Source organism: Delphinus delphis, chromosome 3 (genome assembly GCF_949987515.2).
Source record: "Delphinus delphis chromosome 3, mDelDel1.2, whole genome shotgun sequence".
NCBI classification, from domain to species: domain Eukaryota; kingdom Metazoa; phylum Chordata; class Mammalia; order Artiodactyla; family Delphinidae; genus Delphinus; species Delphinus delphis.
Genome location: NC_082685.1, coordinates 77,884,764 through 77,911,988, shown reverse-complemented (window position 1 = coordinate 77,911,988; position 27,225 = coordinate 77,884,764). Strand labels below are relative to the sequence as shown.

Sequence of the window (27,225 nt, the reverse complement as noted above, 5' to 3'; positions counted from 1 at the left end):
GGGTAGGATTCAGCAGAAGACCCCTGAGATTGTCCTAGAAATAACAAGACTGGTGGGTAGGATTCAGCAGAAGACCCCTTGTACTTGTAGTTAGAGGATGAAGGGCCAGATCTCGTCTCTGCTGCTTGCTCGATGAGCCTGAGGGAATCCCTTAAGCTCTCTGGGCCTTGGTTGGTTTTCCCTGTGCACAAAGTGGAGATGATGTCATTTACCTCCCAGTGTTGGAAGGATAAAGTGACATCACGTTGAAAGTACCTAACAGTATCTGACACACAGTAAGCGCTCAAGAAGTATCCGAGTCCTTCTTTGGTATTCTCACAGCAGCACTAAGGTAGAATGTGTCCACTCTGGGGACAGCGTTTGTGACGGATGGGGCAGGTTTATGGTAGTGGGTGAGCCTCTGCCCCGTCACAAACAGCTCAGCGGCCCTGAGCCTTTCCCATGGAGGACGTGTCTAGTTTTCAGCTGCAACTCAGCCTCACAGGCATTCCTCTTTGCGGGGGAAGTGACTGCTTTCTAAAGGGATCTGCTCCCACCCCCTCCTTCCTGGAACAGAGGCCTCAACTGCTCCATGTTGTTATGGCTGTGCCTTTTGTGTCTTATTCCAGCCAAGTTAGTTTCGTGGTTTCATGACTCATACGAGTGAGAGGTGGTTTTCTGAGGCCACACTGACTGATCCAATTCCGATTAGAAAGGGATAGCTTTTTGAGATCCAGAGCGGCCAACCCTAGGATAATGCCAGAGGAAGGATGGCTAGGTTGGGAGTTACGGCAGAAACTGGATGTTTCCTGTGAACACATTTCTAAGCTTTCCCCCCCATCATTCCACAAGGTTAAATGCAGATCATATCTGGTGCTTTGATCTAAGCTGTCACAATGATTTAAAGAAGCCCCACTACCTGTTCTCTCTGGTGGAAATAAAAAATCACCTCTCTGTGATTTTCCAGTAGAGTCTTTGGCTTATTAAAGCATCTTACCTACAGCAGCCTCTTGAACAATTTTTAAAAAGACATCAAGGCAACCACTGTGAATGTGTAATTGGGGCCTTTGGTAGAAAGTAGGACAGATTCACAAGTGGCTCCAGCCTTGGGCTGTGATCACCGCATATGTGATAAATATGATACTAGCCACCAGAAAGAAAGATGATAATGAATGCACTGCATTCTTCTCTTTTACAATTATGATTGGAAGTTGGATTCCTAGGAGACTTTAATACTGTAAATTACATACTGTGTATACACACACACACATACACACACGTGCGTGTGTGTATGTATGAATAAAGCGGGGAAAAGCAAGCCAGCCAAGTGGCTTATCTAAGCTATAGGATTTCCATGGAGGTTCCACACTTGAAGTGTTACCACAAAGCTTTGGTAACATCTAAGAGGCCCCTTTCTGTGTAGAGCTTGTTTGGCTCTTCCACAGCTTCAAATATCCGCTTTGTTGCAAATAGTCTAGTTCGCATCCAACCGCTAAAAACCTGTTCATTGAAAAGTAAAGAATTCTTGCGTCTAGACTTTTTGTTTTTATATTTCTGGGTTTCACATCTCATCTCCCAATACTGGTAAGAGAACAAGGGTAGGAAAATTATTAACCTGGAATTGGCAATACAGACTTTCTTTTACTTCCTTTATGCTTATATTGAGGTCTAAAATATAGCCCTATTTTCTACTCTTGAATTCAACAATGCTCTCGTGCAGTATACGGTCAACCTAAGAGACTTCAGCACCCAGCCTAAGCAAACAATTAGAACTAGCTTTGCAGGGAGTCAGGAAGGGGGGAAGGAAAAATAGAAGCCTCTCCTCCAAGTAGCAAGAATTTCTTTTACCTGAATTGATATGCATTTTGAGCACTTTCAATTTAACTGTGTTCAAGGGGCAATTTTATGGTAATGCCATTAAGTATGGTTTAGGGAGAACATTTCTTAATACGGTAATCTAGGGGAAATAGATGCCTAAGGGACACATTCTCTGTAGAAAGATTTCCTGGACCATATGCTGCAAATATATGGAAAACTCATTGGTAATGGAAAGCTATGGCTATGAGAGGAAATTAATGTGGACCAGATGGTAGTTAGGTAGGAAAATGTTTCACACAAATGTGAGAAATCAGCTCCTGCCTATTGCTGAAGTGTTAGTCTAATACCCACCACATCTCCATATTCTACATGTAAATCTAGAGAAACCATGCATCTGATGTTCTCAAATGGAAAAAAAAATAGCGCAGCATGAGGTTTGTAATCTTTTAAACTTATGCTTGAGGACAGGCAATATGTGTCATGGGTGAAGCAAACAGTTGGAGAAAGCAATGCCTGATTCTCAAGAATTTTAGAACTACCATGTAGAAGCACCATGAAGCAGCCATCCTTAGTTTGAAATCAAAGAGGTGTATTATTATTACCTCTCCACCTGTTAAAAGGAAATCACTTATATTCCTTCTTAGAATCTGATTCTACAGGCTATATTGTTTTTGTGCATTCCCTAAGAGACTGTAACCAAAATAATGCTACAAAAATAGGCAATCGTTTGTGGATATGGTATTACATGTCAACAATTTGGAACCTATAATTTTGTGTTGTTAATCCAGTATGAAAAGTCATATTATCATCAATGGAGCTTATGGTGTATTATTCTTATAATATACAAAGAAATATTTAAAAAGTTAACTTTAATATGCATCATATTGTTTCTCTATATCTACAAGTCTTTGTAATTCTAGAGGTTAGAGATCCTTCAAACTACTCTAACCTATTAACAATGATTGTACCCAGTTAGACACAGAAGAGACACTAAATCAATACAAGAGAGGATGAGAGAAGGAAGATAATCAGGGTCCAATTCACTAAAAAAGGGTTCTTGTATATGTAAGTGGTGTTGCACAGAGCTTTTGCCACACAGAGAGTTTGCATGGCTTACCGAACGATCCCTTTTTCAGAGTTAGGCAGTTCTGGTTCTGCGGGTCACCCTATGAGTCTGTACTCAGCCACTGAACTTTTTATGGGAACATGCAAAGGACACAGCTAGACACAGTGGGTGCATTTTGGACTTTGGGGTTGGCTTCCTAGTCTACATCCATGCTCATAAAAACAGCAATTTGCTTTTTTCTTTGATGGTTCGAATATAGCACCTAATCCAGTACCTGGCACATAGTAAGCACTAAACTAATGTCTACAAATGAATGAGTTAAATCTCTTCTAGGTTTATTAGCTCCAAAATAAGCATCTCTTGCAGTAGTTTGTGAAAAGAAAGTCTCCTCTGTTTTTGTAAGTACTGTCTGGACCAGCCCTCATGTTGATGGTCAGTTAATCATCTAACCCCTTCACACCCGGGAGAGATTGAGCCTGAAATGGACAGGGTCATTAGTTGAAAGGAAAATTCCAACTCTTCTTTAGTTTCATCAGAGAAACCGCTGACCGAGCGAATGGGCATTGTTCTTTAAAGTGTTAACACGGAGGAATTAATAAGTTCCTTTCCTTTTATAAAGGCAGTAAGAGAGATCCGTAAATTGAAGAGTGATTTTTGTTCATAAAGAGCATCCCATGGTTTAATTATTCTATCTATATGAGAAATTACCTGGGAGTTAAAATTGGCCGTAGTACTATTGATGAATGCTGGGGTTACTGGTTCAGTTAGATTCAAGACCTGAATTTCTCAATATCTGATAAAGATTATTCAATTATAGGAAATGACTGCAAAGTATGATATTGGAGAAGTGCAGATGCGAAGTGGGTTCTCTTTGTGAAGGGCAAGCTAAGCTAGATGACACTTGCCTCCTGAGAAGTGTTTCTTCCACCTGTTGGTGTTTGACATTCTGGCTTGAATCATAGACGAGAGAATGGTAAAGGTGGATGAATTCAGTGGGCTCATCTACGCCATGCTGCCTCACTTCACGACAGGAGAAACCGGGCATTGTTTTCCCTACCTGCACAGCCCCAGTTTATAAGATAGTCTTTAGGACTTTCAAAGAGGCTTTTTATTTATGCTAATTAGACACAGGAGTGAGAGTGTCCACAGAGCTATTAGATGTATTTGTAGCCATCTTGAACTATTTTTTTGAATCCTGAATCCACCTTGCTTTCTTTTCTTCCTCTTTTTTTCTTTTCTTTATTTTGTCCCCTTCCTCTATTACCTACCTCTACATTTAAAGACTGACCTAGAGCTGTTATTGTTACGTGTCTTCAACATAAGTTATAAAATGTGTATCAGTGAAGCTTGTAGTCCCCATCATAATGCAGAAGCTTAAATTTCCCATTACATATATGTTGTTCATTATCTTTAAAAAACACATGAATAGTTTACCTTAATAAACATTTGGGGAGGCTTTGAGAAATGGAACTGGAACATTTCAACTACAGTTTAACTTTTCTTCTAAAGAGTTCAGAATAGTCTGTTTATGGACTTAATGGCTTTGTTTAGTATAGTGTCTGTATATTTCAGAGCAGGAACAATGGGGTAAATCCTGTTTGCACATCATTTCCACTGCGTCACTCTTCCTTGTGTACATTTAAAGACGTTTCACTGAAGATAGGTCTACGTATTCATACTCTTTGTGTGATTAAATTTCGATGGCTATATTGGAAAGCTTTGCCTAATAAGAACTTAGTATCTGCACTCTGTATAGATTTTCCTGCAGAGGGTATTGTTCTGAAAGTCAGCATTTTGGGGAATGATACTATCAGTTAAGGAGCTATGGCCTATGAGTTATAAGCACTATTCTTTTATCTTGGATGTACTTATGTCCAGAAGCAATTTCTTCTCCCTCAAGAACTCATTAAATGCATTCACCAAATTCCCTAAGGTTGGCATATTTCATGTTCTGTGGATTAAAAATGTAGGACTCATTCTCACATGTCAGTTGTCTCATATATGTAGAGTAATTTTTGAAGCATCATGAAATCTATGAATAATTTTAGTGAATTGGGGCCCTGAAGTAGCAAAGAATCTGGTCCATGATGTTTAGAAATGAAGATTATAAACTACCACAGGATGAATGGCTCGAAGAATAAAAAAAAAAACAACCCATAAACTGACCATATACTGTGTTGTAAGACATTTCATGATCTGGTAGAGGAGTTGAAATGTCTATAAAAAATAATGAGAATTTAAAAATTAATTTTAAAATAAACGTAAAATTCGAAAATACTCAAGAGGTTTAGTGAAACAGGATTTCTCAAATATATTTCCATTGCTATTAAATTATGAGTAATATCTTCCTTACCATTCAGTGCCACGAAGGAATCTGAAAGACAGAAGGGAGGAGTAGGTTACTTAACATTTAACACTCTGCTCAGTGTGACTTCCGTAATAAGTGGGAGTGAGCTGATACAGAGCTGTGCTAACATACGATCCCCAATACTAAGTAAGCGCTTTTTACTTTCTGCTTGTAATAGAAGATGCTTCATATTTGGTCCGATTTCATATCCTTATACTATCTCTTTCCCAAGTGAGCTTCCTCAAAGTCATGCCTTTGTTGCCAAGAGGCGGAGAAAAAGCAAGTTAGTGGAAGGAATGTTAACTGCGATTATATGTAAGCCCTACTCCATACAGAGGGATGTGTGTGTGGATAAAGTGAGTCACATCTGGACCACACTTACAAAGCACATTTTCTTTACATTCTCTCTCATTTCATCCTCCCAACCATTCTGTGAGCAACTGTCCACTATCACAATGTTCTGAACTCAGCAGGAGTTTTAGTTAGGAAATTAACAAAAATAAAAATCACACATACAGGCAGCATACATTTGTGTGTGTGTGCACGTGCGTGCCCCCGCTGTGTGTCTGGGTCATGCCACTTGTTCACTCAGCCTGCTACTCAGCCTCTGACACTGGCTCTTTATGGTTTCCTCATTTTCCCTAAAACTCCTGTTAAAGAGTCATTGTGTACCAAATATCTAAATCCTTTGAATGCTTGTGTGTGACTGGATATGTCTGACAGAAGTAGGTCATGCTCCAGTGGGCGCCCAGGAGCAGAGAAGCCACTAGGAAAGGCGTTACCTCCTGCCCGGAGCAGGCACCCTACGTGCCTCAGCAGGAGTGGGGATCGAGTTACCGAGCACACGAAAACACAGAGGCTTGACCAGTGAGACGGAAGAGTAAATCACTGGCCTGGGGCCTGAGGGTCTGCCCTGCGCTCTGCCTGAGGACCCAGGCGTGGTGTAAGCCTGCTGGTGTAGTGGATGCTCTAGAGAGCCAGTAACACTTTCACATTTTTCATATATTTACCTATTCAATCCAAATGGACACCCCTATTTTTCTAGATGCCTATATCATCGGATCATAAAAATATGGAGAAAATTATTCGCTAAAAATAGCTAATTAAGTTCACTCAGACATACATACCAACCGAAACCTGATTCCCTAAAAATGGGGCCATAAGGCACAAACGTGATCAAGACCCACCAAATCAAACATCAAATTGTTTCACTGCAGACACATAGCAGATCTTTTGGGCTCCGGACGCGCAGGCTCAGCGGCCATGGCTCACGGGCCCAGCCGCTCCGCGGCATGTGGGATCTTCCCGGACCGGGGCACGAACCCGTGTCCCTTGCATCGGCAGGCGGACTCTCAACCACTGCGCCACTAGGAAAGCCCCCTATGCTAATTTCTTAATTCAGATTTTGTGTGTGAAGACAAGAAGCTTTTTCCGGTATATATTTGCAAACAAACAAACGAACAAAATATGACCAAGAATTTGGAGATGAGGCTCTGTGGCCCTATTTATTTGATTGTCTGTTCTCTAGAACATGGCTCAAAGATTTAGAGTTATATCCATGATTTTCATTGTCAAATCAAATATCAGAAGTAATATAGTTTCATTCCCTTAGGAGCTATTTTTGGTGCCCTTCTGAATACAGGCTTCTTGAAATTTATCACGTACAACATTTAAAACATGGCAAACTAAATGTTTTCCAAGAGTATGGCATTATTCTCTAAATTAGCATTAATAAAGCATTTTCAGGAGAATATTGATATTAATCAGATCACTGGACAACTGGGCAGACCTTTGACCAGGTTCCTTTATATAAAGTTCTAAGTAAAACGTTGGCATGTAATAACTTTTGAAATGACCTCTGAGATTAGTATAGCAGGTCAGTTCTTATAAAAAGGTTATTTTGAGTCACCTCGTATGTAGTGGGTTCTTTCTGAAATTTTTTTCTACTGCAAATGGTAATAGACCTAAATCTAATTTAAAAAATAATTTTGTTAATCGATATGTTCAAGAGAAATAAAATAGTCCCATTCAATTAAAAAGCTAGAGTACAGTGATCAGTCTTTTTATTATTTGGCTGAAAATCATGGCAATAACATATCTTTAAAAACAACAAAACTGGTTTTAAATGGAAGTGCTGATGTAACTTACTGCTCTGCTGTAGTAGACATCCTCTAGAGTGAATTTGTTCACTCTATGTGAACAAATGAATGTAGGTGCCAGCACTTACGGCAACAGCATCGGCAACAGAGGCTTCAAAACACAGTTTTCTTTGATATTTAGAAGGTGATTTCTGTTATTTATGCATGTTTTAGAGGCAGCTGCACTCAGTTTCACATGCGGGGTCATGTTTCTAGGCCAGTCTGTAAAAGCATCTTTTTTATAGAATAAATACCCAAATGGATAAAAAGCTCTACTTACTGTGACAGTCTCCCAGGCCATCTGTGTTGCCACGCTCTATGTCCTGTTCAAAAGTCAGTCTTCCAAAAAAAAGGAGGGAAGAGAAGAAAGAGAGACACAAATTCAATGATATGAGTCTATTGCAGGATGCATCTTAAGTTTCACTAAAGCAACTAACACAGTTTGATAAATTGAGTGACAGATGCCAAAAAAGTAGGTAACGGCTCGAAAGTTTATCTCCAAAGCTTACAGAAATGAGTCCTTTGTGAATCTCCCAAGAGAAGCCATGTTTTAGACAGTTAATTCAGGTATTATTCAGGGAGTTAATTAGTTTGTGGATTACCTATATCACTCTTTGCCTCTGATGCCCTGAGCATTTCTTAAATATCTAAGTTTACATGTTAACACACACTCCTTACGTAAGTGATACAGACGTCTCTAAATTAGAAAAAAGTCTTTTCCTCTCTTTTGCCCCAACTCTTGCCTTCCTAGACCTTTACTTGTTTCTTTGCTTAGAAGTAGCTTTGTATAACAAAGTGTTCAGATGGTCAGCGGCTATGTGGGACCGAGAGGATGGACATGGCGGTGCATTTTGCTGAGACCACTCAGGTGTTTCGTTCACTGCTGCCCCAGGCCCAGTCCTCAGGAGTATTGCCCTCATGCTCCCCTACAGGCTCACTCTTCTTATAAGGTCACCTTTGGGCTGTATAAGCTATTAACGCCATTAATAAGATCAATCCTAATAGAATGTATTTTGATTTTTAAATAAGCACACTGGAATACTCCAAAGGAGTCTTGTCCTTTTTTGGGGGGAACTTTGCACTTCTTTCTACACCATAACTGAAACTCCTGTTTTGTAACTGCCTTCAGAGTTTACTTATGAGCCATATAGGAAAACTTTTTGGAAAGTCACACCTTGATCAAATAATGCACCATGTTTGTTTTCCACTGTTTTTGTGTTGTATTAAAAATCAAATTCATCCTCAAAGGCTAAAGCTTTCTAGTGCTAATGAAAGCCAGTATGCACCAGGCCCTGAAGGCCACTTTCCAAAGAGAGTTCCACATGTTTTTGAACAATGAAATGTTCTCATGTTGACTTTAAAATGATTCTTAAAAATCAGTCTGCCTACTTTTGGTCACACCTTGACTAAAGAAAGGAGACAGGTCATTTCTCAGCTTCCCTCACTGTGCATTGTGATCCTTTCTCCTTCACTTCAAGGTTCCGGTGAAAAGATGCAAAGCTTTAACACTGTAGTAGGTCAATATTGCTACTCACAAAGTTGATCTAACAGTAAATGGTGAGTCAACCCTTTGCATTAGTCAAATTTCCAGGTCAGACTTGATAGTTACCATTAGCTCTGTATATGGAAATACTTCCCCTCAAATTATGCAGGTGGTCATCAGATATGCCCTCCTGTCTGTTGACTAGCTATTCTCAAATGGGAGAGGAGGCTCAGAGTGATGTGAGGACCATCCTTTTCGCCCTTTAGATCAGAGGAAGTTGAAGAAATGGCTAAGAAAGAACTGTGCTGCCATCTGGCACTTCCCTTGAATTGCCATAACCTGTCAAGGACATGCGTTGACTATTTTTCCAAATGTCACTTTGGATTTCACATCCACTGAAGTAAAAGCATAAAACCTTTGAGCTAATACCATCCAGGCGTTTAAAGTCAGGGTAACAATTCTAAGCATCCAAATCACATGCATGGCAGACTAGCTTGATCTAGCTGATCTGCTGGAGAAATGCCAAGAATTGATTTTTACTGCCTAATGAGTAATAGGGTCAACTGTCCTTCGGTGCAGGGGAGAGGTTTATTGCATGTATACACTGTGCTTGCAGTACAAACGCATTGCTTAACAAATGCTCGGCAGTTTCTTCTCAGCCCTGGATGGTCAATTAGAAGAGCCAGTTTTGCTGTGGCTGGACAAACCACATCGCTAATCTAATTGGTACCCTCCTGCTCCCTTTCTCTGCTGTTCTCGCACTGTGATGATCCAGGCATGTACCATCTTGTCCCTCTCTCCAGGGAATACTTAGAAGTCCACTGTGTTGTTTCTCTCTGTTTTTAATTAGTCTGAGGATGGATGATTAATCAATTGGAAATCTGCCACGTGATGTTGGGTTGTTCTATGAAATGGGAAAAGGAGGGAGAACGGCCGGCAGTCGTATTGATGAGGTTTGTGCACAGAAGGCTGAGTGGCGGTGGTGTGTGTGAGCGCAATTTATTGTACGTCTAGGCCGCTTTATACTCTCCCACACCTCGGGCTCCTTACCTACTGCCAGGTGACAGATGGGCACAGGCACCTCCTTCCTTTACCCACCCACAGTAGGGGTCTCTGGAAGCGATACAGGTTCTGTAGGAAGAGGATGACTGTGAGCTACCTAGGACTCTTTTCTAAGCACCGTGGACTTGCTAATGATCAATGAGGCAAATACATACTTTTTGCACTTCCCATGTCGTTCACACCGGCCAAGGGGAACCTTTATCACACAAGTGGAAAATGCAACATACAGAGAGCTGCTTGCTTTGTCCAGTTGCATGCCCATAATCCTCTTGTCTTCTACTCCGTCATAGCTGCACCTAATTTTATAAGGCAGGATAATATCATTCATAGTCTCTCTTGGGTCAGTTCTCTCTTTCCTGCCACCACCCTTACAGCCCACCTCCCAGCGCACAAGGTCAGATCTCTTAATCTGATCCAACTGAAAGGGAAACAGAACCTTATGTGTGCACCGCCCCACACACATACACATAAACACACAATGTATGTGTTTATATAAACACACATTATTAGCAAGGAGAAAGTAATGCTTTTAATGTATGAAAAGATTTTTACAAATAATACTACAAGTCACCTAAGTGCATAAAATCTAAGTCTGCCATGATTTCTCTGAATGGAAAAGGTAATAAAGTAACGAATAGTTACTAGGAAAGAACCAAACATTCTACGCACTTTTCAGGGTTGTAGACGCTCATCTCCTCCAGGAAAAGGCTGTCATTTAGGAAACCACTGTTTCCTATCCTGGCCAAGAACTTCAAGATGATTCCTTTCTCTGATCCCAGGAAAACCACAGTGTGATTCTGATATGGCCCAGCAGCGGTGTCCACCGCAATTTTGGTCAGGCGGTATCTAAAATGACAGGATCACATTTTTTATCTCTTCGTTGGTCTTTCATTAAAGTGTCCCCTTTTCCACTTCAAACAATTAGGATAGAGCTTTCTAGTAAAAACCTCAAGAAAAATACATGCATATAAATAATGCTCTCAAGCTGTTCTGCTCCTTTATTTCCATATGTAGAGCATTAGTATGGCTCCAGGGGGGAGGAAAGAGGTATGTATGTGTGGAGGCCAAGTTACGTAATAAATACGTAGCCATCACCATCTGAAACCACTCAGCAATTATCCCTTCCATGAACAACAAGGGAAGACTGATGTCTGCTGTGAAGAGGGGAAGAAATAATAAGTGAATTCATTTAACATTTCGCAATGCAAAGTACTAACCACTATGCGATCACAGCTAACATTTCACTGAACACTGAAAAGAAAAGCAGCGGCTACCATTTTTCCATACTCTTCCTCTGAGGTGCCAAGACTTGTCAACAAAATGTCAGACTGGAAAGCTTTCTGTTTGTGTACAGAGGGGTAGAGAGTTCTGAAGGATGGGGAGGTAGAGTGCTCATGGCAATATTAATAAATAAATGGATATACCAGCCAGACAAGATCCACCTAAAGCCAAAGATGAAGGGCATTAGTCCTCTTGCCTGCCTAGATAAGTCCTATTGGGCACGCTCCTTCTCTGAAATCCCATAGCTGTTCAACACTCCACTCTCCTTAAGCATCATGGCAGGAACCAGGAAACATGGACTCTTCTGCAAGTTACATACCATGGTTTCCATCTTATGGGCAAGAGTCATTATAGTATTGGGTTGCCCAAAATCTGCCTTCGGTTTTTAAGTAAAAATAAGACACATTTTCACTGAACAACATATTCACCCTTTTGTTCCACTACCTTCTGCCATTTTTCAGGCAACTTCATAATTCCATCTTTCCAAAACTTTTAATCTTTTTGAGCATGGAACTGTTCCAGGTGCCTTTTACAGTCTTCCAGGGAATTGAAATTTTTCCATTAAGAGAATTTTGTAAAGACCCAAATAAATGGAAATCCAAAGGTGCAATGTCTGGTCAATACAGCGGATGAATCAGAACCCTGGCCAAACCATAACAGTTTTTTTGCCTGGTCATTGAAGAAACACGCGCTCTTGCATTATCTAATGCATCATATAATTCTGGACGCTTTTCATCAAGTGCTGCGTTCAGTTGGTCTAATTGGGAGCAGTAATCGTTGAAACTGTTTGGTTTTCCGGAAGGAGCTCACAATAGAGGACTCGCCTCCAATCCCACCATATATGCAACATCACCTTCTTTGTATGAAGACCGGCCTTTGGTGTGGTTGGTGGTGGTTCATTTCGCTTGCCCCAGGATCTCTTCCATTCCACATTATTGTACAGTATCTACTTTTCATCACCCGTCACAATTTGTTTCAAAAATTGAGCGTTTTCATTACATTTAAGCGGAGAATCGCATGTAGAAATACGGTCAAGGTTTTTTTTTGGCTTAATTTATGTCGAACCCAAACATCAAAGCGATGAACATAACCAAGCTGGTGCAAATGATTTTCAACGCTTGATTTGGATATTTTGAGTATGCTGGTTATCTCCTGCGTGGTATAATGTTGATTGTTCTCAATTAATGTCTCGATCTGATAGCTATCAACGTCAACTGGTCTACCCGACCGTGGAGCATCGTCCAGTGAGAAATCTCCAGCACGAAACTTCGCAAACCACTTTTGACAGGTTCGATCAGTCACAGCACCTTCTCTATACACTGCACAAATCTTTTCTGGCATTTCGGTTGTGTTTTCACCTTTCTTGAAATAATACAGCATAATATGCCGAAAATGTTGCTTGCTTTCTTTCATCTTCAGTATTAAAATGGCTACACAAAAATTCACCGATTTTCATAAGTCTTTTTTAAAATGCACACTGATACGACAGCTGTCACACACAACCTAACAAAATTGCTTCGAATGAAGTTAAAGACAACTAAGTTCTACTAGAGCCATCTTATGGAAAAAACGGAATGAACCTTTTGGCCAACCCACTGCTTTAATATCTTTCAATCAAGTCACTGTTTAAAAATGGTGGTAAAGTTAATTAACATTTTGTTTGATGACTGCCCAAACTGGATGGGACTTGGGAAAGCCTGTTGAACTGTTTGGCAGTAAGCCCTAAATAAACATGAGACGGAGGAGTATTTAATGCTGTCACAGATTTCTAAGCAGCTATCCGTTCTCCGTTGGCCACCACTCCAGACAACAAATGCTAAAGTACGAACCCTTCATGCTGGTTTACTTGTGCAAATGCTCCATTACTCCATGCTCCGTATGACAGCTAACAATCTAGGGACAGTGCTCGGATGACGTCTGCAGCATGCTTTGCAACCATATCCAACCAAACAGGTATCTACATCCATTGCCTGATTCTCTTCACTGCTCCTCTACTCTTACACACATGGGATGAACAGGCTAACGCAGAAGGAGATATCTTTGTTTCTCTAATTGCTGGCAAGTGTCCAATGAGCCTGCTATCTGAACTGTGTTCACTGGGAATGTGGTCATGGGGCTTGGTGGCATCCACCCATGTGCCCGGGACTTCAGAGCTGAATCAATGCCCAGGATAAGAGAAGATGTTTGTGGCATTTCAAATTGTGATCCACTGATGATAGGTTCTGTAAGCATGGGAAGGAACAGGGGACATCCAGTGAGGACATGGTTTGCTTGACACCCACCTGACCATCGTCCTCAGGAACCATGGCTTGTTGATGATGGAGGGCACGGCCTCATCCATGAGCGGGTGCGTTTTGATGAAATTCAGGGTATCGTCAGGAAATTCATTGGAGGTTGCATATTTTTCTAAGGAGGATGAGCCAGCGCAGCAGCCTGGCCTAAAAAGAAACAAAGGGAGGGGGCTTATATCACGCTTTATGGCAAATTCTTTAAATGAACTGCTTCTCTGTGCGTATTGCATGAGGGAGAATATACCGTAGGCTGAGAAGAGGAAGCTGAACAATGCATAATGCCACCAAAAAATATGCTTAGATTTCCTCAGGGCCACCTCCTCACTCCATAGAGAAGCCTGAGCCAGGACAGTTCAGCCTCGGCTGGGAGCAGCTTGGCTTCTCCGCCAGAAGCACAGACCCACCCCATAAACAGTGATGGAGCTTGAAACAAGTGAGGGTTTGGTTTGCACGTCTCCGGGACTGCTCTGTCTGTCTTAAAACACTGCTAGAGGGCTTCCCTGGTGGCGCAGTGGTTGAGAGTCCGCCTGCCGATGCGGGGGACACGGGTTCGTGTCCCGGTCCGGGAGGATCCCACATGCCGCGGAGCGGCTGTGCCCGTGAGCCATGGCCGCTGAGCCTGTGCGTCCGGAGCCTGTGCTCCGCAACTGGAGAGGCCACAACAGTGAGAGGCCCGCGTACAGAAAAAAAAAAAAACAAAAAGCAAAACACTGCTAGAATTTCTGGAGGCATTTGCTCCACAAAAAGAGACAATTGGGCTTTTTCACAAATGTAGAAAACAAAGGCGTTCAAAAAGCTGCCAGCCTTACGTACCTGCTAGACTCAGTGTAACCATCTCTCATTAATAGGGGGTCAGAGAACATTTGGGTTTTGTTTTTTATTGTTTTTGTTTGATTTGGGTAGGTATGAAAAGCCATTTACAATGAAATTCTTGCCTGAAAAGGCATTTTTAAAATTTCTGAACAATGACACTGAAAATTCATTTCTAAAAGAAATTATGTGGTTTTAGGAGTCAAGGGCACATCTCAGCAAAGTCAGATCAGAGAGACACTGGCACCAGTCTTGTCCAGACACCTGCTTTGCCCACTGGTGCAGGAGAGAAAAGTGGACCCTGACAACACTGGCAGGGTCTAGCCCCAGGCACACGCTTTCATGGCACTAACCCAGTCAGCCAGTGAAAGCGCCCAGATATCTGTAAGAGAGACATGCCAGCACGTGGAAGGATGAAAGCAAACATGCTGCCACCAGTAGAAAGTCACTTGAAGTATGTGTCCTGGTGACAGCTGAGTGACACCATCTTTCGATACCCAGGGGAGCATATTACATAAGTACTCCCGAAACCTGATCCCTTAAGCTTAACTCCCCTTCCTGCTTACCTGGAAGGTAGCTAAGAATCCTAGGCAATGACTTAGAGAAGCTATCTGAGGTTACCAGGGTATGCTTTTTACACCTAGTCTGCTCTCCATAAAGAACAGAGAATGCACATGCCATTTAATTCAGGGGATGAAAATGGATGAACTGTAGGGGTTTCTCCCATGGGAACAGTGTTTCATATTATCTAAGTTAGTTCAATTAAGTGAATTGGGCTGGGTATTTTGTGTGGGGGATTGGATGTCGGAGGAGAGAGTTGGAAACCAAAAAAGTTTAGAAGACACTGGGTTTCCTTCCACAAATTAAGTGGAGGAAGCCGAACACACAGGGGTGTTTCTATATAACTTAGATTTCGAATGCTGTGATGGGAGGTATGCAGTGTGTGTCACATAAACAGGGCAGGCACAGGGCTGGGAGAGAGTTTCATCCTGTCCCAGTTAGGAGGAATGAGTTAACTGGTTTAGTGTGAGGATTTGATAGATATTCCACAGGACCAAAAGGTCTCTGTATTGTCTCTCAACAATAGGTTCCTCATGAAAGCACTTCTGGGGCACATTTTGGGGAGGGGAGAATCAACAGTGCATCTGGACCCCAAGCAGACCAGAACCTGACAGACCAGAGACATCCTAATAATGACCCATTGTACCTGCTGCCCTTGGCCCAGAGTCCGGGATCAGCTCTGATCCAGTCTAGTCACAAACTCCAGAGAACACCATTTATATTTTACATTTTTTTTAAGGCTGAAAGACATGGGTCTCTGCAAAACTGAAGAGAAGCGGGGAGGGGCGGTGGAAATCATCTCCCCAGAGATGTGAACTTGCGCAACTCACTTTATACCTCTCTGGGCCTCAATTTCGTCAACTATAGACCATTGGGGCTGCTGGACCAGATGACTCCTGTCATCCTAGGATTGCATTGGATAATCCACAGATAGAGAGTCTAAGCAAAAGACTAGAGAGTCGCTGTTTTGAATACAACTATAGGTAATTTGGGGTTTCGGTTAAGGGAATGAAGGCAAACGGCCTCACCGGCCTTTCTGTTGTGTTGGCATTTGTATCTGCGTGGCCAGCATGGAAGGCACTAGTGTGCAGTTTATGAGATGCTTATTATCAGGGGAGCAAATGGCACCATTTCTAGAAATTCAAGAAAGCCGTATAAATATGTGCACATACCTAGGCTTAGGCACTCGTTCATCAGGAACTGGTGTCCACGTGGAATCTGGAGACTTCTGTTCTTTGAATCTCCCAGTAAAAACAATGGCGACATCATGCATGTCATAGGCACACACTGCAGACCCAGGGATGCTGCAGTAGGACATTTCACACAAAGTGTTATTCATGCAACAGTCACGCATGCAGTTTGGAAAATATACTCCAAAGTAACTTTCCTAGTACGGGCGGTTGAAATTTAATGTTCGCATCCTGAACACTAGAAATGTAAGGGATCCTGGCTCATAAGGAGAATGTTTCTGTGACTCAAATGTGCATCAGTGGCCTTAAAGAAAGGGCTAGTTACAGCAGGATCATAGAGGAACATCTCTTTATGTCTTGTGTCTGGCACTGCTTTTGTTTATAAAGGAGGAATGGGCGAGCTGGTGATTTATAAGTTTCATGAATTCCCTGAAATGATCAGTCTTTAAACCAAAGATAAAACGTTTGGACAACATTCTGCATCTCTAATACTGGTGAAAATGGGAAGTAAAAGTGCCCCTACTGTTCACATAGTCCTTCTTTGAATTTGGTTCCTCAAGCCAAGGGCTTCAGGAGTGAGGATGTACGCGTGAGGAACCCAACCATATTTTATGTTAGTCAGTGTACGTTGCAAAGTTTACTTCCTGTTTATTTGCATAAGACTAAACAATTGAAATCTCTAAAGCACCAACACTTTGCAAATAAAATGCTCTATTAAGTGCTAAATAATAACAATGACAGTAATCTCTACCTATAATTACATTCTTGCCTGACACTCCTAGAAGGATTTTGGGATTTTTTTTTTTTTCCATCAGTGGTGAACAGACATGAATTATTCATTCATCTAGGTACACTGCTTAAACCCATGTTTGTTTTTGACTACGGTCGTTCCTTGATTTTGATCAAATAAATTTCAGCCACTGGCTGGCCAACAGTTTTAATCGGGCTTTGAGGTAGTGGGTCACTGCACACAGAGGCATCCAGGGCAAGACACAAGCACTTTGCAGCATAAACATCATCCAGGGAGAAAGAATGATTTAGTCCTGATTTTGCAGATGTTGAAAGGATACGGAAATCACTTCATATATGATTAGGAGAATTTTATGCCATCTTTAATTTCATAACACAGTTATGAAGTATTACTAATAAAGCAAGAAATAGGGAGAGGATTAGAAAGCTTATTTAAAACAAGGTGGCAGGATGAATTTTAAAGTATGTAGCGTGTGTGTGTGTATTCATAGTACTGAGTCTGTAATAAGAAAATGATCCCCATTTGTTTTGAAATTTCAGAACCCCCAGCATTATTTAATTTTGTAAGACTCTCTCCACATCTCGCTTTCCTAAAAGAGGTGTACCTATTTACCTTAAATATTAAGAAAAATAGGATAAATATTGAAGTATTTTATGAGGGACTTCCTAACAACTAGAGATACCCTAGGGTTTTATAATCTTCCTAAGGTTATACTCATTTGTAAATCCTTTCTTTTTCCTTCCCTGCTTTATTCCCTCCCTTTCTTCCCATCTTCTGTCCATTCAGCATATATTTATGGAATCCCTAATCTCAAGCAGTGAATGTCAGTAAATAAGGGCATCCTGCTCTCAGCTGACTCACAGTTCAGTGTGTAAGAAAACAACAGCAACAACAACAACAGTGATAATAACAACGATAACAAATATTCCAACACAATCTGGTAAAAAGAGGTATGTGCAGGGTTCCACGGGAGGCAGCTGGAGCCGCGGCTTGGGGCATCCCCGGGGTTTCAGTGGGCAAACCTGGCAGAGAGCAGGGCATGAGCAAGCTCCAGTAAGCCCTGTGCGCTGGAGGAGGAGCCCGTGCCTGATCATGAGGGAGCCTGCATGCTACGCCAAGGAAGCTGGGCTTTATCCCCAGGGCAGAGAGGAGCAGCTAAAGGATTTGAAACAACCTGACATGATGAAGTGTGCATGTGTGGAGGAGCCCGTGGAGAGGGATGAAACCAGAGGGAGTAAACCAAGAGAGGGACTATAATTTATATATGAAAACTGGTATGCATATCTTTGCCATTTTCTGATTTTACTAAACAGACACGGTTTCTGAGACTGCATTAGCACGCACTAATTGAATGTTTCCTAGGGCCCTTTTAAGAAAATTCTTTACATGGGAGTATACATAATACGCAGGAATCTACTACTCTATTGTAATCGTGAAGTGACTCACCCTCTCAAAAAACATACACAAAAACTAGAAATGTGCTCTGAAACTCCACTGGCACCTACATTCTGTGTTCCAAAATAGTATTCTTTTTCAACACTACTAGATACATCGGTTCCAGCAGTCAAGGCCTGAATTTTTTTATCTTTTCTATCCTCAAGTCTAAAAATTCCTTCAGATGGTTGCAGCTTATTTAAACCGAACTCAATACCTCTTGCTGCAGTATGGGTTTATGTTTTCATATCTCTTCAGTGGGAACTCTTGACTCTTGCCCTCCATATAATTGGAGAACATTATTTCATCTTTCAGCTAGCTCTGTTCTGGGCTCTACCCAATTCTTAAGCATTTCTTCCTAGCGGCTATCCTGTCATCTAGCCACTCATCAAGTTCTTCAAAGTTTTTGTAAAAAGTATGATCCAAAACAAAACAGTGCATTCCTTATGGAAGATTATATGGAACACACAGAATTCTACATGGAAGTGAGAATATAGTACATGTATTTCAATTTCATGACAGAGTTAGGATCATTTCCACACAACGGTGCTAGTACTCTAAGGTTTGGGAGAGCCAAGTACCAGGGAACATAGTGTCCCTGTTCCTTCTGTTCTTTAGTCTCTACACATTTCACTGTTCCAGGGGCAGTTATTAGTGTGCCGTTTAATAGCTCAGTGTCTTCGCTTAAGTAAATACAAAAATAAGGGTGAACAGGCCGAGACGGTATTTCTCCGTGCAACGTTTGATGACTTGTAAGCCGTCAGTAGAACCCTCCAGAGTCAGACAGTAGTGCTGTGGTTGGGATCCTGGTTCCTCTGGCAGGATAATAACCAGGGTCCCTTAGGTGGGATGCAAGATGGACTCATCTAATTCCTAAATTTCACTCTGTAGCATTTTAATAAGTTTCCAGTATTTTTACTTCAAAAATTACTGATCTAGTCATAGAAATATTAAAAGTCAAATAAAATGTTAGATGACCTAGAAGGGAAAGGAGGAACGTTCTTGAGTTCCAAAGCTGCTGCTTCCACCCATTGGCTACCTGGACCAGATAGTATAATTGAACTCAGTTTCCTCAAGTGTAAAAAGAAGGCAGCAGTATTCACTTCTCAAGATTACTGGAGGGATTGAGGAATAGCACATGAATAGTGTTTATACCCCAGGCATATGAAAAGACTATATTGTTATAATTTATCTAATTACTTTCTCCAGAATCCTACTCTAACAGTGCTTATAAGTGACTGATAATTTGTTGATGAAAACTGAATGTTAAGTGCTTCTTAGCTACAAATAGTGAATGGCAATTTTTCCGTCAGTTGCAAATCTTGTGTGTTAGACGACAACCCCTTGGGAAAAGGAAGCCAGGAAGGACCGATTAGGTCCACACAGCCAGGGCATGGTTACCTGTTATAAGGTGTGGAAAAGGTTGCCAGGACAACATCACGGCCATTAATACGAATCACATCTGTAACGGCCTGGAGGATGTTGAAATAAAAATGAGAGTCCCCTGGAACTGAGCAGTTCAGGCGAGCTTTAAGGAAGGATGTCCACTGTTTCTCCAGGACTCTTTGTGACCCTCCCATGTCATTCTTACAAACCTGAGCCACTCTTGGGAAAACTACCTGCAGAGGAAAAACATGGAGAAAGCGGAATGCACTTACTTTTCGAGGAGATCTTAGTAGAATTTGCCTTTCTTAGAAAACAGAAACAGAACAACAAGGTGCTTAACTTAATCCTGTGTTTCTAAAATCAGTAGCAAAAAAAAAAGAAGGGAAAAACTCAGCATTGGAACAGCATGTTTTGAAAGATAAGGCTGTGGCATTTAATACAGAGCCATAAATCCTTCAGGGGATCAGCTCCCAGCCACATAAACTCATTTCCATACAGACTGCTTAGCTTTTTATTTCCTCAAACAAAAGCACACTTGTATGCACCGTCTCTGCCATGCTCACTAGCTGCCTCTGGGCTCTGCATCTCATGCTCTGAATTCCTCTAACTGTGCAAGCCCCCCTGGCAGTGAATTGTGCCCTCTAACTTAGTGATCTTGATCTACTCTCTGATAAAAATAACTGAAATAGACATCCCCTAAGTGTTCTATTGCTTTTTGTAATACAGTCAAGACCCTTGGTTCTCTTAAAAGATATTGAATATTTACACTCTCTCTGGAGCGACTCAATTTAAAACAAAAAAACCCTGATGAGTGGACCTGGAAACCACATCTTAAGGTACTTGAAACTCAGTATGAAATCAACCCAACATCTGTCTATTAAATTTTCAATATAAACATTTAAGAGGTTTCCCCGTAATCTGTTACTACTCAGAAAAAGCATACAGGGGTTTGAGGAAGCGAAATGTTTCACTTCCACCCGTCTTTGGCTGGATCTTCTCAAAACGATGACCTTGTCATTCGATTTATGGTTCTTATTTCAAAGTCATTGATAACCACACTGGCCCCAAATGGAGACATCCTCCCCGCTTACCTTTCCCATGGTGTTGTACTCCACCGCTATTTCCCTAAAGAAGAAGTAGATGTAGTCTCCATAGTCTACCGCTTGGACAAAATACGGTTCTGTGGACAAATGGGCACTTTAATTGGGGACATGTCACACAGAGTTAAAAGAACTGCAATCAGCTGCAACCAAAGACATGTTATTAATTAAAAGTGTAGGGCCATCAGACATTTGGTTAACACTAACCATTTCTAGTGACTTCACACATGCAAGTGCTGGTGATTTCAGAAAGCATTTAAGCCTACAGATTTTTATCTTTCAGAAGCAGTTGCAATGAACAGTGAAGAATAAATGAGTTTTGCATATCTATGTCATTTTATTTTCCACAATACAACGCTCAAATTACAGAATGGATTTTGTACACATCCCTTTGTCACCCTTGACTCATACAGTGTTGTGAACAGCTTTTTTCCTGTTCCCCACCACCTCCAATCCCCTGTTCCCTTCCATGAATGAAGTGTTTAGTTGTTTTCGCGTGGGACTCTGAAATGAGAGCTTGAAGCAGGAAAGATACATGTCACGTGTTCTATTATAGTGGCATTGGTAGTTTTGATAACACTCCAGAAACTCATGGGAAGTGAAAAGGGGAGGTAAATCAATCAACTGGGGGCAGAAGGTGCAATTTCCACCTTCCTGTCCGTGAGAAGCCATCACTAAAATGCAACTACAGTCTGGTCCATCCAGGCTCTGAATCTCCCTCAGGATATGTATCTCCCCCACCTCCCCTCCTTTTCTTCTTTTGTTTGTTCACCTTTCAACCATTTTGAATCATGCTTGACAGTCCGTAGGGTTGGGCTGTCTCCGAGACTCCGGTAGATGACTGCATCAATGGCAAGGAAGTCAGTCACTGTAGCAGAGTACAGTTTTCCGTCTTCGAAGAGAAAAAGAAGAGGTGGTCGGAATTGCAGCAAGACAGTGGGCATGCGGGAATAATAGAGGCCTCCCCCGCCCCGCCTTTCCTGTATCAGGTAGATAAGATAGGGCACCTGGGAAAAGCCCAAGAGTCTCTGGGAAAACACTTGGCCCACATTCCTAACCATTTTCAATTGGGATCCTGAGAGATGAAACATTTTTCATTTTTTAAATTGCACGGCAATTTCTAAGCAGCAGCTCAGGGAACAGGGTAAATGAAAAATGTTGTTTGCTTCACTCGATTAGATGTACCTTGACGGAAATCTCAAGGCCAAGGCCTCTTGGACGCTGCAACTGCCACCACACCGTGGTAAACTGGATTAGGGAGGAGCCCAGGGAAAGATAGAGGCTGATTTTAATCACCAGAAAATTTAAGTGCAAGCAGAAGTAACAGCGTCCTCGGCCTGAGCAGATGAGGGAAGTTGAAGAAAGGGGATTCATAAGCAAAAAAGAGCTGACTAAAATTGCTACGTGTATCCTGCGCGTCTCTGCCCCTCTTTACCTCAGTCATGAGAGCCACTAAGCCCTGCCAATCTCGCTTTCCATTTAAGAAATATTTGCTTCATTATTTCCAAAGTCACAAACTGAGAACATTCTGATATATAAGAAGCCAAAGTAAAGTGGGGCGGGGAAGGGACGGTGCTGAGTTCAAATTGGTCTTTCTTTAAGAATTCATGCTCTTTGGGACTTATGCTTGAGGATGCATTCAAGGCAAAAGAGAGCGAAGATGACTGAAGGTGAATCCTTGAAATTTTGCGTTCTTTTCGCGGATTAGCAAGCATTGTTTACACAAATAATCAAATGGGCTGTTCTGGAATAGCAAAATCTATGTAGATGAAATGAAAACGCTAATTATATTTAATATAAAAAATTACTTCCTTGGCTCATTTTTAATGGATTACATATCTTCATTAATTGTGGCTTCGAAAGCATCTTCAAAAGTGGTTTATACACAATACAGTGTTCTTTTAAGCTCTTCCACTTGTGGAATAAGCATATGGTTTTTCTTAAAAAGAGTCTTATCCAGACATACCTAAGCAAAGTTCTTGATGTCTACTTTTGGTCTTAACTGACATTTGCTTAGTTTCAGGATAGAGCTGTCTTCACATCTACACTCTTGGCATTCATATATCAGTAAGTGTTGACTGTTTGGGTTAGATTTTAACTGCAGACAGCACACCTTTCTATTGATAAACATATGTCTACAAAAATCACAACTTGTCCTATAGAATCCTAGCCCCAGGCCATCCAGATACACCTGAAGGGTGGAGGGCAGTGGCAGCACTGTGTGTGCGTGTGAGGTTATTGCTGTTGAACACTCCCCCGTACACTGGGTGTCTCACCAGAACTTTTACTTGTAACATCAAGTACTATTTTGGCACTCTTTGTAATATGGCAACCGTTGAGGTGCAACAAATATCTTCTGTTTATAAGGGCTGAGCGCTTACGAGATTTCAGACATTTCAGTGAACACTGATTCAAGTATACCTGTTGGAGCGGGCAGAGGGGCAGTCACAGTATGGTCTCACATGGCTTGCTTCTTGAAGCTTGGTGGCCTTAGTAAACACTCTGCCCATTCTCCTCTTTCTACCTCAGGCTACTTCTTTTTAGTTAATGCTTAAACTTGTGTTCTCCACTGCAGCCCACATCCTCCATGGTACTGACGAATGCAGGTGCCAAGTGTCAGAAAAGTGTTGCTGCAGAAGTTATGCACTTAAGAATATGCTCAAACACCCTAACCACTGGCCTTGCCCCTGACCATGCTTACAAACAGGTTTACAAGACTTTGTGTTTCTCACAAGGCTGCTTCCCGACAATGCTGTGCTCTACCTTTGGAGGAGAACCTGAGAAACGTTTCCTTCTGAACCTGGCACGAACCACTTCTTCAATCTTTGACTGCAGATTCAGGCCCACAAATGGATGACACTGAGGATGAAGTTCAAGGAGCTAATCTTTTTTCATAATCGAAGCCCTAAAGTCTCTTATCTGGCTAGGATGCGCCAGTTTTTAGCTGCTGTGATGGAAATTATAGCTAACTGCTTTATTACATGCCATAACAATCACTGTTATACCAACACTTCTCCCTGTACCCACCTCCACGTGCACAGCTGGCCGTGAATTCCTAAATAAATTTCTAATTAAAACACACACACATGTGCACACAGAAATCCCAATCTGAAAGTCATGGCTTCCTTGCTGTTGTTTTATATCCTTTGCAATGGAAGGAAGGAGTAGGGATGGGGCGTATGGGTCAAGCTCCGCTAATCAGTATCATCTCCTTGGCCACTACAATTTTTCTAGCAGAGATAGGCATGCAACCTAATCAGGTCAATGATATTTGAGAAGATCTTTGCTGCTAGCTTATGAGTATGTGGTCTCACTGCTCTGATAGAGCTTCCAAAAGCTTCCTTTTGTCCCTTTCCTTCTCCCTTCTGTATGTAGACAAGAGGACATGTAGCCCTAATTGAGCCCCGGCAGCCATCCTATTATGACTCTGAGAACAGCCAGTCTCTCTCAGAGAAAGAAAGGAAGCAGAGCAGAGAAATGAAAAGGACCTGTGTCCTGGATGAGACTGTTGAGTTGTTGAATCAAACCAACCCCAAAGTCTACCCTCCCTTAAATACTCAATCCACATTGGTGGTTCAAGGTGGGATTTTCTAGTATTTCAGCCCAAACATGCCCTAACCAGTATGTCGCACGTTCAGTACAAAGTTGTTATTCTTTCTGAAGGCACAAAAGCACGGGTAGGCGTGGCAAAGACTTCTCTTAAGAAGCGAAAGTACAGTTTCCATATGAATTTCAAATGGAAAAGGCGTTGTTAATTACACTGTTCACTAGAGAATCGAAGTACAACTGTGACTCTGCAAATCCTCCAGAGTAGATGTGCGGCCACAGGCGGAGCACATAAAAGCAAATGCAATGAGAAGAAATCAGGTCATTTACCTGCAAACAGTGCAACGTTGGCATGTTTGGCATCGTAAGGGCATCTGGCCATTCCACTAAATTCATCCCCAAAAGCTTCCAAAGTATCCATCTGAATGAAATAATAGGACTTAATTAAGAACGACAGAAACCAACAGTAGTAACAGCAACTAATATTTACAAAGCTCTTAATTTGCTAAGTAATTCATATGCATGGCGCAAATAAACCTCGAATACCCTTTGAGGTAAGTCTTTCGGTTTCAGATGACGAAGCTGAGGTTTAGAGAGATGAAGTCACTTGACTAAGATTCTACGGCTAGGAGAGTCAGAAATTCAGTCATGTCTGCTTGACTCTGAACCACTACAATAAAGAGATTCCTTTATTCCAATAAAGAGTATCATTCTGAAATGCTCAAGAAGTAGCATCTTTCTCCTTGGAAAAGGAATTTCTGAGGCAGACACCAGGAAAACTTAATTCCCCTCCTTCCTCTACTCTGCATGAATTATCTGTTGAGTCATGAACTCTATAGAGAATGACTTCAGTTTTGGTTTTGTTGTGCCCGAGGAGTCCTGCCTTTGTGGGTTAAATCCTAGAAGACGACGCTGGAATTCTTTCTCGGGTTACCTGATAAGAATAGTATGGTGTCAGCAAAGGTACAAAAACATGGATGCAAGCAGAGCTCAGGTAGCCTTTGTACCTACTTCAGAAACATGTCCCATCCTCAGACTGTGCAGCTGAGAAAGGCCCAGAAGCTGAGAGGCTCCCAACAGCCACAGGCTGCTGCTTGACTTCCATCTCCTACTGCCCAACCCTGGCCTTGTTCCTGTGAGCTAGAGGTTATTACTGGCCTGCCTGTGAGCCCTATTTTAAAAATTTTATTTACTTTTGCTGCGTTGGGTCTTTGTTGCTGTGCACGGTCTTTCTCTAGTTGTGCCGAGCAGAGGCTGCTCTTTGTTGTGGTGCGCAGGCTTCTTGTGTTGCGGAGCGTGGGCTCTAGGCATACGGGCTTCAGTAGTTGTGGCATGTGGGCTCAGTAGTTGTGGCTTGTGGGCTCTAGAGTGTAGGCTCAGTAGTTGTGGCGCACGGGCTTAGTTGCTCCGTGGCATGTGGGATCTTCCCGGACCAGGGCTCGAACCCGTGTCCCCTGCGTTGGCAGGTGGATTCTTAACCACTGTGCCACCAGGGAAGCCCCTGTGAGCCCTATTTTAAAACAGGGAGATTGCATATAAAAACCTGGATTTCTTGCTTCTTTTGAACAAGTTGGAAAGTCAGTTTAGGCTGTTCTTACCCAAGTGGCAGCAGGCTATAGTTGAGTACTGGCAGCCCCTGCCATTTTCTTCAAACAGGCACGTGGTCTTTAGCACCAGGGCTCCTTCACCCACAGATGATCCTGACAACCTGATTGCTTCACTCCTGTGAGTTACCTGTCTGGCTCCATAGGCATTTGCAGGTGAGGCAGGGCCTTACTAGCTGTTCACCAAATTTCATTTCCCTTTCCTGCATATCCCACTAAACTACATTTCCCATCCTCCCTTGCAGGTCAGGTATGATCACATGACTGAGCTCTGGCCAATGGGGTGTGTGTAAGGCTCTGCACCACCTCTAGGTCTGGCCTCTAAAAACCTTGCAGAGTCCTCCCCTCTTGCTCTCTCTCTACATTCTTCCCTTAGATACAGAGGATCCAGTGGAGAATTCCGAGATCCTAAGAGATGGCAGACACAAGAGCAGAATGGAGCTGGCTTTCCGAATAACTTCCTCATAGAACAGAACCTCTCTCACTGACCCACACTTGACTGTGATGTGAGCAGGAAATGAACCTCTGATGGTCAGCCACTAACACTGGTCAGCGGTTGGTCCACCTAGACCAATAATTAAGGGGGTTCCTACCACACAGGCTTCTTCCTTACGCCATGGATCGTCCTAGAATTTAAACCTCAGCAGCACAGAGTCCCTAGACAGATCTCCACACTATTAATGTTTTGACCCTCTCTGTAGTTCAGTCTTCTTTACGGTTTTAGGGTATTTTGTGTATCATGTGGCAGTTGCCTGGTTTGACTACATATATGAAAACGGAAAGAAGATAAACCTAAGACAGCCGTGGTGCTGAGGAAGGATCTGTGGAAAGGCCTTTAGCGCTAAATCAGGGTGCCTTAAATCAGGGTGCTTGGAGTTGCTGCCCAGGAGGAAGGAGCGAGGTTCTTACTGAGCAGCTGCTAGTGTTGTCCAACACTAGCCCTTTGCCCTCAACCCACAGAAACCTTTTCAGGGATAGGACAGGCCATTTCTACGTACAAGCACTTTGAAATCTCCCCCATCGGAGCCATCCTGTTTGTTTAAACTGTAGCCGAGAATCCCATAAAGCAGTGTGTTAAAAATGTAATTTTAGGGAAAAGATGTTCAAGTTAGACATCCTTTAAAGCAAATGTACTCTCGCCCCAGCACATTTTTATGAAAGTCTTTTCCTGATATTTTGTCCCAAGGAGAGCTTCCTGATGAACTGTGACAGACTTTGCGGTCTGTGGCAAGTATTCAAGGTGAGGCTTAGTACACAGTGATGCAAAGGAAATGCTGTTATCCCAAGCAGTGCATGCTGTAATCCTGGCAATGGGGAAACGATAATATACAGTGGGGATATATGTTTTAAAATGTACCTACTTGTAAAAAAGCGGCTA

General features: G+C 42.1%; 1 protein-coding gene across 1 annotated transcript in view; it reads right to left on the bottom strand.

Moving 5' to 3' along the window:
- The window catches only part of SEMA6A (semaphorin 6A), a 126,215-nt gene that overhangs the window by 20,983 nt on the left and 78,007 nt on the right, over nucleotides 1-27,225 (bottom strand). Inside the window, exons 7-18 of the mRNA XM_060008985.1 lie at nucleotides 24,574-24,664; nucleotides 21,470-21,589; nucleotides 20,689-20,777; nucleotides 19,613-19,830; nucleotides 16,009-16,140; nucleotides 13,457-13,612; nucleotides 10,563-10,739; nucleotides 10,049-10,189; nucleotides 9,882-9,962; nucleotides 7,629-7,687; nucleotides 5,217-5,237; nucleotides 5,030-5,080 (exon numbers count right to left, since the gene is read on the bottom strand). Of these exons, the coding sequence (XP_059864968.1) occupies nucleotides 5,030-5,080; nucleotides 5,217-5,237; nucleotides 7,629-7,687; nucleotides 9,882-9,962; nucleotides 10,049-10,189; nucleotides 10,563-10,739; nucleotides 13,457-13,612; nucleotides 16,009-16,140; nucleotides 19,613-19,830; nucleotides 20,689-20,777; nucleotides 21,470-21,589; nucleotides 24,574-24,664 (1,336 nt within the window). The remainder of the gene's footprint in view (nucleotides 1-5,029; nucleotides 5,081-5,216; nucleotides 5,238-7,628; nucleotides 7,688-9,881; nucleotides 9,963-10,048; nucleotides 10,190-10,562; nucleotides 10,740-13,456; nucleotides 13,613-16,008; nucleotides 16,141-19,612; nucleotides 19,831-20,688; nucleotides 20,778-21,469; nucleotides 21,590-24,573; nucleotides 24,665-27,225) is intronic.